The sequence below is a fragment of the Aspergillus mulundensis genome (genome assembly GCF_003369625.1).
Source record: "Aspergillus mulundensis strain DSM 5745 chromosome Unknown scaffold_7, whole genome shotgun sequence".
NCBI classification, from domain to species: Eukaryota; Fungi; Ascomycota; class Eurotiomycetes; order Eurotiales; family Aspergillaceae; genus Aspergillus; species Aspergillus mulundensis.
The window spans coordinates 121,447-134,476 of NW_020797895.1; the positions used below are offsets into that span (position 1 = coordinate 121,447).

The 13,030-nt window shown below is 55.3% G+C and overlaps 7 protein-coding genes across 7 annotated transcripts; 3 read left to right on the plus strand and 4 right to left on the minus strand.

Annotated features, from left to right (window-relative positions):
- Positions 1–48: 48 nt before the first annotated feature.
- Positions 49–757, plus strand: DSM5745_06933 (uncharacterized protein; the record flags this gene model as incomplete). The annotated part of the gene is made up of 2 exons (XM_026748949.1): positions 49–492; positions 566–757. The coding sequence occupies 2 exons, from the start codon at positions 49–51 to the stop codon at positions 755–757; spliced, it is 636 nt and encodes a 211-aa protein (XP_026602039.1).
- A 946-nt stretch (positions 758–1,703) lies between these two features.
- On the plus strand, positions 1,704–3,489 carry DSM5745_06934 (MFS transporter; the record flags this gene model as incomplete). Its single annotated transcript, XM_026748950.1, has 5 exons — positions 1,704–1,999; positions 2,046–3,032; positions 3,101–3,232; positions 3,295–3,393; positions 3,423–3,489. 5 exons carry the CDS (start codon positions 1,704–1,706, stop codon positions 3,487–3,489), a joined length of 1,581 nt encoding a protein of 526 aa, XP_026602040.1.
- An 886-nt stretch (positions 3,490–4,375) lies between these two features.
- DSM5745_06935 (uncharacterized protein) lies at positions 4,376–5,537 on the minus strand (the record flags this gene model as incomplete). The annotated part of the gene is made up of 2 exons (XM_026748951.1): positions 4,376–5,166; positions 5,240–5,537. 2 exons carry the CDS (start codon positions 5,535–5,537, stop codon positions 4,376–4,378), a joined length of 1,089 nt encoding a protein of 362 aa, XP_026602041.1.
- A 484-nt stretch (positions 5,538–6,021) lies between these two features.
- DSM5745_06936 (putative amino acid transporter) lies at positions 6,022–7,758 on the minus strand (the record flags this gene model as incomplete). The annotated part of the gene is made up of 1 exon (XM_026748952.1): positions 6,022–7,758. One exon carries the CDS (start codon positions 7,756–7,758, stop codon positions 6,022–6,024), a length of 1,737 nt encoding a protein of 578 aa, XP_026602042.1.
- A 280-nt stretch (positions 7,759–8,038) lies between these two features.
- On the minus strand, positions 8,039–9,691 carry DSM5745_06937 (Zn(II)2Cys6 transcription factor domain-containing protein; the record flags this gene model as incomplete). The annotated part of the gene is made up of 4 exons (XM_026748953.1): positions 8,039–8,803; positions 8,853–8,987; positions 9,035–9,538; positions 9,590–9,691. 4 exons carry the CDS (start codon positions 9,689–9,691, stop codon positions 8,039–8,041), a joined length of 1,506 nt encoding a protein of 501 aa, XP_026602043.1.
- A 530-nt stretch (positions 9,692–10,221) lies between these two features.
- Positions 10,222–10,964, minus strand: DSM5745_06938 (uncharacterized protein; the record flags this gene model as incomplete). The annotated part of the gene is made up of 2 exons (XM_026748954.1): positions 10,222–10,851; positions 10,899–10,964. 2 exons carry the CDS (start codon positions 10,962–10,964, stop codon positions 10,222–10,224), a joined length of 696 nt encoding a protein of 231 aa, XP_026602044.1.
- A 638-nt stretch (positions 10,965–11,602) lies between these two features.
- Positions 11,603–12,704, plus strand: DSM5745_06939 (uncharacterized protein; the record flags this gene model as incomplete). Its single annotated transcript, XM_026748955.1, has 2 exons — positions 11,603–11,709; positions 11,759–12,704. 2 exons carry the CDS (start codon positions 11,603–11,605, stop codon positions 12,702–12,704), a joined length of 1,053 nt encoding a protein of 350 aa, XP_026602045.1.
- Positions 12,705–13,030: the final 326 nt, after the last annotated feature.

Consider the following 13,030-nt stretch of genomic DNA (forward strand, 5'->3'; position numbering starts at 1 on the left):
TTCAGATAACGCTCATTGCTCCGATACCGATAGCCACAGCGACACGAGATGGAAGGTGGTGGAAGGTGTGCGTGTTTGCTCCAGCAGGGACCTGGTGTAGCACAAGGCCTCGCTACACAATTTTCGCGGTTTTTAAATCGCCTCGTATCCCCGGCGATTTCATTCCTTTCTTCATCTCTTCTCTCCTCACTCCGACCGATCGTCATCGACTCCTGCGAAGGCTCCAGCCATTGGTCCGTTGAAGGCTCAGGTGTGGTGGTCTCGGAGCCCGAGGAATATGCTGTGTTGCACTCGGCGTCTGCCGGACACATCGTCGTCGCCCTCGGTGGTGCAATTCGACCATGGCACATAGGCTTCTTGTACAGCCGGTCCCAATGCGTTATATCCACGATTAGAGGGTGTAATATTTCGGCATGGAAGCAGGTCACCTTCGGAATGGTGGTCGCGGAGGCAGCTCTCGAGTGGAGGTTCGACATGAGCCCGAGGTTCAACGTGAGCGCCTCGTCGGAGCGAGGCTTGATGGAAGCGCATTCTGACGATATCTATACATGACATGATGGGACAGGAACATAGACGAAGAAGTCCGGTGAAGGGCTCACATCTGCTGCAGATCACGTTGGCCAGAGCCGTCAACACAACCGAGGCCGGCATCCTGGGACAACCTCCGTCTCTTACAGATAAGAAGGCCTCTGGAATGGATCAGTTCGAGGTGCATCGTCTCGACTCAGAATGCATTCGCGGACGCACGGTCTGTTGAGACTTGACTTACAACGGACAGCTTTGTCACCATACGGCACCTTCCGGCATGATCAGAGCCCTTGTTTATATTAGATGGAGACAGACGGAGCCGCTATTGACGTTCAAGCATCACAAGCATCTAATAAACCCCACCCTACATGATTCAATGAGGGTACGCCCGTGCAGTCACAAGCTTGGGGAGCTGTGGGATGACTCCGGCTCGAGAGATGAACGCATAATGCACGAACATGTTTATATGAAGTTGTGTCCTAACAGTGACTGCAGTCTAGGGATACAGAAGCGGCCGTCAATGTCTCTTCAGTCTGGTGCCAGCGCAAGACCAGCTTAGAAATGTCGGACACATATTGCTTTTGTTATTGCTCCGGAGAGATTGATTATATGGCAGTCCCTTCTAGGAGTGGATCGTCAATAGTGGCTGCGAAGATCCGGCATCGCAATCGGTCCCAGCAACACTGCTTTATAGACAATAGTTGAGTTTCTGGTACTGACTGGCAGCAGCAGCATGTTCAGAGAGCAGTGAAACGAGCGATACAGCAGTTTGATACCAAAATAAAGTGGACCGAGGCATTGTGACTGCGAGTAACTCGGCATAGCGAAGGATCATTGGAAATCAAAATAAGATGCCGAACACCCGGGCGCCCGGTCCGCAAAGTCGGGAACCACACACCCACCGGGCCACTGCCCAAGCATCCACGAATGTGCGCCGGAATTGGGCATCGGAACCACTGGCTTTGCGCTCTTGGCCGCGGAAATCCCCCGCGGTTGGTGATAACAACTAACAAGAGGTTTTTAAGCCCATGATGGCGTTATCCATTGGCCACTGACCCACCCGCAAGCTCTTTCTGCGAAATCCAGACCCGCTCGAGCTGAACATTTATTACCTGCCATGACGCCTTTTTTGCCTGAATTGTGCGCCCGTCGTTCCTCAAGAGCTCAAAGTCAAGATGCCGCCGCTTGAAAAGACCGGGGACGACAGCTCCATCGACATCGACGCCGAGTCGGCCCGCCTGCCGACGCCCGATGGAGAAGAGGAAGTCGAGCTGGAGCGCATCAACACCTACCGGCTTCAGCAGCAGGAGACGGTCGGGTCGAGTCGCAGTCGCATTCCGCGCGAGCAATGGCTGCCCCTCGGCGCTGGGAAGCCCTATCCCCCTGACCTGCCGAATGTCGAGGCATATATCGTCGAGTTTGAGGGACCAGACGACCCGATGCATCCCCAGAATTGGCCGATGAAGAGGAGGTACGTTTCGCACTGTTCGAGTACCACCTGGCGCTGACGCAAGCAGGGTGATCCTAGGGTGCATTTTGACGTTCGCTGCGCTGGTTGCTGCGTATGGCAGTTCGGTCTTCGCTACTGCGACCCCAGGCACGATGAGCGAGTTCGGGTTTGGAAAGGAAGTAGGTGCGCTTGGGACGACGCTGTATGTGCTTGGTTTCGCGGCCGGACCGACCATCTGGGCGCCCATGTCTGAACTCATCGGCCGACGGGTGCCGCTGCTAGTGGGAATGCTGGGATTCGACATCTTCATCATCGCGACGGCCACCGCGAAAGATACGCAAACGATCATGCTGACCCGGTTTTTCTCTGGACTCTTCGCCGCGAGTCTCATCGCGTTGGTGCCGGCCAGTCTGTCGGATCTCTTCAACAGCCACCACCGCGGTATCGCCATAGCTGTCTATACCATGTCCGTCTTCTTGGGACCATACACCGCCCCATTCGTCGGAGGATACACAGCAGAGAGCCACCTAGGTTGGAGATGGACACTTTACGTCCCCGCCATCGTCGGCTTCTTCGCTCTAGGCCTGCTAGTCGTCTGCGCACAGGAAACATACGCACCCATCATCCTCGTCCAAAAGGCAGCCATCCTCCGCCGCCAAACGCGCAACTGGGGCATCCACGCCCGCCAGGAGGAACTCGAAATCGACATCCGCGAGCTCGTCACCAAGAACTTTGCGCGTCCGTTCCGGATCCTCTTCACCGAGCCAATTGCCTTCCTCATGACGCTGTACATGTCCTTCCTCTACGGCCTGTGCTACGCCATGCTGCAAGCCTTCCCGCTCGTCTTCCAAGGCGTCCACGGGATGTCGCTCGGAGTCAGCGGACTCCCGTTCATCGGATTAATCATCGGCGAAATCCTAGGCGCGGGCTTCGTTCTCTCCTTCTACAAGTCCTACACGCGCAAGTTGGTCGCGAATAACAACGTCCCCATCCCCGAGTGGCGCCTGCCTCCATGCATCGCAGGCGGTATCGCATTCGCAGGAGGTCTTTTCTGGTACGTCCCCGTCCCTGACTTCGGTCTCCGTCACACCACGATACACAAACATACTAACGCAACAACAGGTTCGGCTGGACCGGCTACAACCCCTCAATCCACTGGATGGCGCCCACAGCCTCCGGCGTGCTGGTGGGCTTCGGCCTAACCTCCATCTTCATGCAAGGCTTCAACTACATCCTGGACTCCTACCTGAACTTGTACGTCCCTCCCTTCTCTTCCCACATCTCCACCAACGCATCTAACAAAGTAACCTACGTAGCGCGGCCTCCGCCTTCGCGGCCAACACCATGATGCGGTCCATGGTCGGCGGCGTGTTCCCGCTCTTCACGCGCCAGATGTTCAACAACATGGGGATCCAGTGGGCGGGGACGCTGCTGGGGTGTATAGCGGTGATCATGATTCCGATCCCGGTGCTGTTTCTGATTTATGGGCCGAGGCTGCGGAGGAAGAGTAAATTGGCGCCTTATGCGGATAAGCAGGCGTGATGGCTTTTTGCTTTTCATGAAGGAGGGAAGAAGGTTGCGTATAGGATAGACATGTAGAAATAGAAATGGATAGACATAGACAAAATGATGCATCTACATAGAAACATCGAGCGAGACTATACGGTCAAGGTATTATTTTGTTTGGCCTTTGGCCTTTGGCATTTGGCATTTGGCAAACCACCCACAGGCTCGTTGTATATACATGAACCTGGGGAAAGCCAGTATCCCAGTAATCAGGCAGCATTCATTCATCGTCAAACATCGTACACGGGTCCCCGGCATGCCCACGGCCCCATCTCGCTCGGGTCTCCGGGTCTCGAGCTGGTACTGGAGCCAGTGTTCTGGACAACATAGTCAGACTCTACCTGAGGATCCCAGTGTATTAGACACAGACTCGAATGAATTCGGCGTCGCCAAGACACTCCGCTTAATTTAATTCGCCTGGCGTAAGCAGAAGCGAAGTAACCAGGGGCATATGTATTGAGGGCTTATGCTGCATAGTATCTAGGGTTCGGGTAAGAGCTCAGGGAGTCTTGTAAGGTAGCGAGGAGACAAGAGTCAATGGTGGGCAAGTGTCGAATCACGTCTTAGTTCAATCACCATTACCATTACCAGATGGAATTGGAGACACTATCATTCCCATGCAGCGTTAACAAAACAAACTGTGTAATCAGATCAACAACTCGCCGCGCTATGACATGCGATTCTCTATCAAAACATCAGACACAGATATCCTCCAGCGAACGAAAAAAAAAAACACAATTAACTGACGAGTCCGACAGCGCCGCATGGATGCACAATGCACAACATGGAAACAACCATACAAGTACAAGCCCAGCCACGAACTCACCAAATTCAGGTGCTAGTCGATCCCTGACTTGGTGTAGCCCACTCCGTCCCAGTCCCCGACGCCGTGCTCGCCCGCCGCATTTCCGGATCCCGACTTTGCCATTGAACCTCCGCCCACTGCATCTGCAGCTGCGCAGAGGTAGCCGGAGGCGTAGGCGTCGGCGAACGCACACCCACACCCGCACCCTGAGTCTGAGTCTGAGGCCCAACCTGCACCTGTGCCTGTGCCTGTGTCTGCGGCACAAAAAACCCACTCTGATTCGGCGTGCCCCTCCCACTAGAACTCGGAATCGGCCCATAGCGATGATGGAGGCCGGGCAAATCCACGCTACCATTGGAACCAAGCGTGCGTGCTTCGACATCGCGTAGCTGCCGCCGGCGTCGCTCCCAGATTGCCCACAGGACGAAACAGATGGTGGCTAGGCCGAGGGGGATTCCGATGCTGAGGGCTATGGCGAGGGCGGTTGTCATTTTGGTGTGGGTATGTTTGTGGCTATTGGAGCTGGACGGGGAGGTTTCTTCGTCTTCGTCTTTGTCTTTGTCTTCGGATTCGTCATCGCTGTCCGAGTGTGGTGTTGAGGTGGCGGTTGACGTTGACGTTGGTGATAACCTGGCGACGCTTGGGATAGCTGCTCCAGTTGGTATCGTGAATGGGTCGCCGAACTCGCAGGAGAGAGAACCATCATCGTTTTCATTCTCATCGTCGGCTTCTGTCCGTACAGAGCCACAGCAGTACTCTGGCTCATCCCCAGACTCGGCGTTCACGATCGTCACGGTGGAGTTGCGGTTATACTCGGCTGGAAGCAATACTCATCAGCAAAGGGCCTTACGATTCTCAGAGAGGCGGGTGTATTGCGAAGAGCAACGTACAACAAGGCGCATAGCACCCCTCACCCCATTCCTCATCTGTACAAGTCCCTCTTGACAGAACCGACCGATCCCCCTGTTGGTAGCAAAGTCCATTTGACATGCAAATGTCGTCTTTGTGGCAGCAGTTGACTGTCTCGCCGGTGCCGCAGGGAATGTGACCTGACGCTTCAGAGCCATCGAGGTTGTAGCACGTGCCTGTTAATCTTGTCGTGTTTGTGCTATTGGTGGTGATGGACTCGTCGGCCGAAGCGAGCGCGAAGAATGCCGATACTGCGGCGAGGAGATGTGTATACCGCATCGTGATAGAGTAGTAGCCTGGAAATCTCCATCCAGGGATACAACGCCACGGTCTACAGACCTTTATACTAACTCAGAGTAAATAGCTGAACGCAGATCATCCTCCACTCCAAATCGGGCCGGGATCGACCAGCCCGCGCAGCCTCAAGCTTATCCTGCATCTCGCGAGCGAATCGCGGCCCCCTGGTATATTAATAGTTCGTGTCACGGTGGCTAGGGCTGACGGCCGCGGTGTGCAGGGTCCGGGGCTATGGTACGGTGGTATTGGTACTCGGGAGTCAAGGTGCATAAGGCGTCAGGGTGTCACGACTCGGCGTCCAGAACGTGGCGACTTTTCCAAGTCTATAGCCGACAGGACAAGGCCTGCGTAACGTGGCGAGCCCATGTCTATAAAGGGGGTGTCTGATTCATAATTGCTTTTGTTCGTGGCTATCCTACTGGTTCGTTATTCTCCGACGTTACGTTGCATCTACCAAGCCTTGTCATCATGAGTCGGCCACCCAGCTGGAAACCGTCGCTGCGGTGGTGTAGACCATGAATATGAATCCCAATACCATCATGGCTAAATCACCGCGCTTGGCCCATGTAGAATCGGCGACACCCTTCCAATGCAGGTACGCCGGGTAGATGTACACAAGCGGTACACAGGCAAATGATCCAATGAGAGACACGAACTTGTCCAGATCGCCTGCCCCGACGGCTGCAATTACACCACATGCAAGGACGGCGACTGTTCGGAAGGAATTCTTCTTCCACTTGATCCCGGGATCTCGCTTGCCAGACGCCGATCCGAACAGGTTCCCTTCGATGATGCGAACTGGCGGGAACAGTTGAATCGGAGTTCCGACCAAGATGGCAATAGAATAGAGGAACTGGACGGTGTTGACCAGGCGCCTGTTCTGAGGAAGGTTGCTGATGATTTCAGTTTTTGTGTCGGCGCCAAAAGTGGCATACGAAAGAGCACCGACGCCGGTAAACAGAACGGTGATGATGAACATGACGGTGTAGAGCAGTCGATCAAAGCACTGCGGCTTCTTCATAGATGATTGGATAGGAAGGATCAAGCCAATACCCTCGAACGTGAAGATGCACGATCCGATAGTCAGGGTAAAGGTGTCGGAGTTGAACAGGTCCACGTTCGGTGCCATGCCCCGGCTCGCCAAACTCGCAAGGTCATAGCAGTAGATGTAACCCAGACCGAAGAGGATAAAGGCATCCGCAATCAGCGCGATCGGGCCCAGCTTGGAGATATTCCGGATCATGGCCAAAGGGGTGAGTACAACCAGCTGGAGTACAATCAAGCGGAGTGTCGACAGGGACTGAACGGTCTCGGGCACTACAGCCAAGAAGAACGCTCGCATGTTTTCAGCCGTGAAGATGAGACAGGCGCAGACGAACCCGATCTGAGAAATGGCCACCGAAGCCAAGATCAACGATCGGAGCCTAGGGCCGGCGATCTGCTCTCCAAGATCGCCATATCCTCCGCCATAACGCCGCCGACATTCCAGCAAGAGATGAAAGCATAGCGTCGAGATCAAAGAAACCGTCACCAGGGTGAGCGACGAGAACAGAATACCTCCATTTCGAAACGCTTTTGGCAGGAAGATAATCCCAGTGCCGATAAACGCCTTGAGCAGGGTGAAGAAGGTCTTCGTGTTCGAGGCATCACCCGGCCGATTAGAGCGCGAGCGCTTGTGCTTGCGGCCCCCGAGCAACGGTCTCCGCTCCCCTTCCTCCTGTGTATCCTCTTCCCCTTGTTCCGTTTCATCCTCCGATTCCTCCAGATCCTCGCCCGCGAAATTGCCGTACATGTCTAGGTATTCGAGGAACGAACGATGAAGGGCGGGGTGGTCATAGCCCTGCTGATTACGGATAAAGTTCCGACGAAAGGCACCGGGTTCGAGCGTCGCACCGCCCTCGTCAACGAGATCGTGTTCGCGGGGAATGGCGGAAAAGGTCGCTGCCCGTTTGTCCATGCGTGCACGCTTCGTTTTGGCGTCGAGGCGGTAAAGGTCACGGTGCATGTCTCCTCCCTGAAGGAGAAGCGAGGATTGAGGCTCGGAGGGATCGGTCGAGTTCGAGGCCGCGCCATCGCCGTTGTCGGGGAGGATAGCCTCTTCGTGGAGGGAAGCGGTGAATTGGGGATCGAGATGTTGCGAGAGGATGGCCTGGTCCCGCTGGGACGAGCCATTGTGCGACGAGCTTAGCGAGGGTTCTGCCATGATTGATAGGGATAGATCGTGTTATTGCGGTTGGAAGCGGACAAAGGAGGGAGAAAAAGCCACGGAGGGCAGAGAGGGCAGGCAGGATGACATGAGGAGCGTGTTGACTGGGAAGAGGGCAGTTCCACGGTTCAGCGCATCGTCGCATCATTGGCTCCACCCAGAGTGTCACATGACTTGGCAGTCTGCACTTCACTCGCTCAAGAACAAGCTGGAAGCTTCTTCAATCTATTATTACGGTCAAACTCGCTAGTATTCCATCAGAACGTCGTACAGAACCTCAACCAACCAGGGGTATCTCATATTCAGGGGCCGTCGGCGCTTCTAGGAGAAACGGGTCGTACAAGGCATGCTCCTCGGTCTCCGCCAACCCCTCCGGCCACTCGCGAGATCCAAACGGGTCCAAGAGGTCGAAATTCTCTCTCTCCCCCAACTTCACCAGGTCCGGCATGTTAAAGTCGCTGCGATAGTCATCAAACCAGGACTGTAGCAGGATGCGCAAGGACGGGTTCTGGACCGTCATCATTGCTGCAATCAGCCCCACAATGACATACCCCGCGCCAAACGGTCGATATTGAATTGCATTCTCGGCGATACTGATCAGCTCAAAGGCAAGGTGGTTGACGTCCGCGGCTGTCTCGGGGTCCATTGCTCGCATGACGACAAGCGCGTAGTGCATGTACATGGCGATGGTGATGGCAAGACCGTAGGATCGTTGAGTGAGGGCATGGAGCCACGTTGGAGGAAGTCCGTACGGATTCGCAGGATTTTTCTCGCCAGGATTCTCGATCAGGTCGAGTTCTGTGCGGAGGACGTCGCAGGTCTTTCGTGTCTTGGTGTATAGGCTCCTCATCTCAGCTTGCAGGATCAGCAACCCGGCGAGACCATCTGGATTGGTCTTCACTCGACCCAAGATGTCCCGGATCTGCGAGAGATTAAGAAGCATGTCGCCTTCTGGGGTATTTGCGTCTAGCTCGTTCACCACCAGCTCCTTCCATTCCTCCTGGGTCAATTCGATGCGCGGGTTGAACAGTCCTTCAAATAACTGATGACCATTAGCCCAAATATGGCCCAGAGCTCTAGAAAAGGCCTACCACTGGTCCACGCAAAGACATCAGAAGTATCTGCTCAAACCGATCTCGAGGAGCAAAGCTTCTTCGAGCCTTGAGTATCTTCGCCGCTCCTTCGGCATGGCCAGTCCATCTCCAGTCGGCAGGGCCCAAAATATGCTGCTAAGGTCAGCGATAAGCAGTTCGAAGCATTCCATAGCAGTCACCTGGACCAGTAGCAGCACATTCACCGCACAGAGCGTCTCTGTTGTGCTGGCCGTGCGAGGGTTATCAAGACACCTGGTCAGCGCTCCCAAAGCTCGGGAGTACTTTGTTAGCGAAGGGACAGTGATTTCCTTGCAAGACGAAAATGTCTGATGTGCTGTTACTAAAGCATCTGTGGCTGCGTCCAGCGCCTCGTTGATGCCCAAGCGTCGAGGGATGAGGGCCAAATAGCCACCAAACGCCCACGCCAGATTATATCTCAGGCTCGTCTGCGGTTTGACAGCTGCTACTAGACGCTGACCTAGGAGAGCAGCGCTATTTGTCGGATTGACGGAGACACGACGGACGACTTCCTTTCGCTCTACCGGGTTGGCTTGGCTCTTCGCAGCTCGCTTTCTGGCGATGGCGGGGCCTTCCTCCATGAACTTGTAGCGCTTTTCGCCAGCACCAACACATTCGATACCCCGGCGCGCACATCGCGTGCAGACGGGCTTTGCTTCATCGCACTGTAAGGTGTTAGCTCGAGGTTCAAAGATCAAGCAGACGTCCGTATCCACATAGCGAGGGGTCGGGCCATCCGCTGTGGGGTCGTCGCTACCCACCTTCTTCTTGGACTTGCGGCAGTTGTCGCAGCCTCTTCCGGACGGTACACCTGGCATGGTGAACAATAAACGGTGATTGTGTTTCAACCGATATAAGGAAGATGATGAGAGGTAGAGTGACTTCTGAGTTGGAGGTCTCGACTCTCGCCGTGACGGCCGCCAAGATGGGCTTGGCGAGGCGCAGCGGCTGAAACGCAGTCTGAGGCCTGATATCATTTGCCATTCGGGCGAATAAGCTCATCAGACATTCTTACTGGCCAGGTTGATGCGGCTGTACCTGGCCGTCTATAACCTGGCTGTTTGCCCTGAGCCCTGTCTCACCCTCGCTATTCTTGCTTATCACTGCCATAACTACCGTGAGGTATCCAGACTGACGAGCTATTTCACGTGTAGGTTTGTTTCAAGAAGGATCATAATTGCTAACTACCATCTAGTTACCCTACAGCGATCAGTCCTCAGAAGACCAAATTATGCTATAGAGAATGCGCACCAATGTCCAGCATAACGCCCAATATCGCGCCAACCTGAACTATAATCAACAACAGACGATCACATCCCCACTGCGCCCATTGCCCCGGTAAATCCGGCTACGATGGCCCAGGTCCACCTGCAGCTTCCTCCAGTTGTATGTTCGTCGAATGAACCAAAGCCACCGCCGTAACCACAATCTCCTCCATCAATCGCCCACTGCTAACGCTGGGGCCGAAAAGGTCCAACCGGCCGGCTTCTCGTCGTGACCAGGAGGGATGAGGGTTGAACTGCGCCAGGGGAATGGCGTTTCCATCGCGCAGCTCAAAGTCGACCACCTTCATGCTCTGGCTCTTCCACGTCATGGGAGCATTTTGCAGCGACGGAGATCCGTACTTCGCCTCCTTGCGCAGCCTGGTTGTGATATGCATGGTGATATTATGTCCATGCATGTTGACCGCGATGCGTGAGTTCGGAGCTTGGGCGTTGACAGTCGCGAGCGTTGTCTGCGATTGCCCGGCGAAGAATCTCATCTGAGAGGTGCTTCTCGTCAGGTCGGCTGTGTATAAAACTGCACCGCCTGGTCCCCCCTCGGTGATGGGGATAGCCTTTTGTTCCCAGCCGGTCAAGTCGATATGGATGGACCGGGAGGGCTTCCGGGTATGGTACGACTGGGGAGGGTAGGGGTCTTGAGCCATGTCTTGAAGGTTGGCGTACGGCGCTACAGGACCTCGACCCGAGGAGTATGTCTGCTATGGATCAGTAACTGCTGCTGTCTGCTTGAAACTAAACTCACCGCGTCCTTCTGCGCGGCCGTCATGGCACCCAGAAAGGGAATGAGAGAAGGAGATTTGTCCGCCATCGTCTCGGGTATCCTGTTTCTTGTCTGCTTCTCTCCATTCCATCACTGCGCTTTCCTTTGTTCTTATACTCAACACGTCTACATAGAAATTCGAGATACACTCCGTCCTCACAGGGGAAGGCCGTCTGATTGGCCGATCTGTATCGCGACGCTAGTCCAGATGAGGCTTGATTTGGCGCCGGTCGCACGTGACTGAGGCTGGAGAGCGTGGGTGCCTCGATCCCCAGGCACCGCGTCTCTCATCTTCACCAAGCGGGCATCTCCGTGCCAGCCCCATGGTAAGGGCGTCCGAAAGTCGGCACATGTCGCTCGATTAGGAAAGGATCTCGTTTCAATCACGTTTGCCCTATCTCAGCTGCGCCCTGCTTGGTTTCGGACGAACACGCCCGTCCTGGTCCGATCGGGCGCCAAATCGGCCCCCGTCAGCACCTTGGACGAGCCGCGAGCGATGACTCCGCCGACGTCGATGCTTGGCCCCGCTGCCTCTAACTGCTTTTGTCGCCATGTGCCGCCGTATGGCACAGACGAAGGGCTGAATATGGTGGTCAAAGTGCGGCCAGCGCTTATAATAGGCCTTGACCCCAGACTCAAGAGCTCCTCAGGCAAGACACGCTGACATCGTCTTTGAATCTGGCCAAATGGACCCTGTGACTGGAATCTACGAGTACAAGGCGAGCCATGTGCTGCCTATCGTCTTTGCCTGCGTGCTGAGTTTATCCTTGGCAACGCACATCTACCAGAACTTGTCAGTGTCTCTCCCCCATATACCAGGATAGACATGCTAACATCCACAGCCGCTATCGTTTCTGGAGAATCACCTTCTGGATGTTCTGGGGCTCCCTCCTCTACACAATCGGCTGGATCCTCCGCGCCCTCTCCAGCTACAGCCCAGAGCACGTAAACCTCTACATCGCCGCAACGGTCTTCGTCTACGCCGCACCCCCCGTCTTCTCGGCCTCAGCCTACAACATCCTCGGCCGCATCATGCACTACATCCCCATGTTCGCCTGGCTCAACCCCAACCGCACCGTCTTCTTCTTCGTGTACATCGGCGCCGTCGTCGAAGGCCTCACAGCAGCCGGAGGCGCCCGCATCGCGACAGGCGCAACAGAGTTAGACAAGTACCGCAGCGGCGCGACGCTCATTACCGTATCCGTGATCCTGCAATGCATCGTCGAGATAGGGCTGGTATCCATCATCGCAACCCTGCACCGCAAGTGCGCACGCGCCGGAATGCTCCCTCGCAATCTCCGCTTCCTCTTCTACACCCTCTATGGCACATCAACGATCGTGCTATTCCGCTGCATCTACCGCGCCGTCGAAGCCCTCTACACGCTCGACCCCCCAGGCGTGGCATGCAGCTCAACATGCACGTACTTCCAGCGCCAGGAGTGGCTACTATACGCATTCGACGCCGCCCCAATGGTCCTCTTCACCTTCTGGATCAACATGCTGCACCCTGGGCGCTACCTCCCACGCGATAAAACGCGGTACCTCGACTTCGACGGCGTCACGGAGCGCATGGGGCCCGGGTGGCTGGACTCGCGCACGAAACTGGAGACGTTCATCGACCCGCTTGATTTGTCGGGGCTGCTGAACAAGAAGAAGCACCATGCGAAGTACTGGGAGGAGGGCGCGAGGTGGCCCGTTTGCGAGGATGCGTTTACGACGGGGACGGCGTCGAATGTCCGTGGGCGTGTGAGGGAGGGTGTGCAGATTAAGCCTGAGGGCGCTGTTTAGGGGTGCTATCTATCCCGGGTGAAGTGATGGTGTTGAATATAGACTTGCTTCGTGTTCGCGTGTTAATGCTTCTTTCGCCCACTACGGCGTTCTTTGCGTTTGCGTTTGCCTGCTATCTAGCGACGCTCATACCCAGCGCTCCTGTTCCTCCCACCTTGTTCGAATAGATTAGATATGATAATCATAATCTGCGACGATGTACTTAAACGACACGAGGACTCCAGTCCTCACTATTCGTGTATTTCACTTCATCCATAAGCTTCCCTCGCGAGGTCCGAGACCCTCAACCCATCTTTCGCATTCCAAAATCGGTCGGCCATTCATTC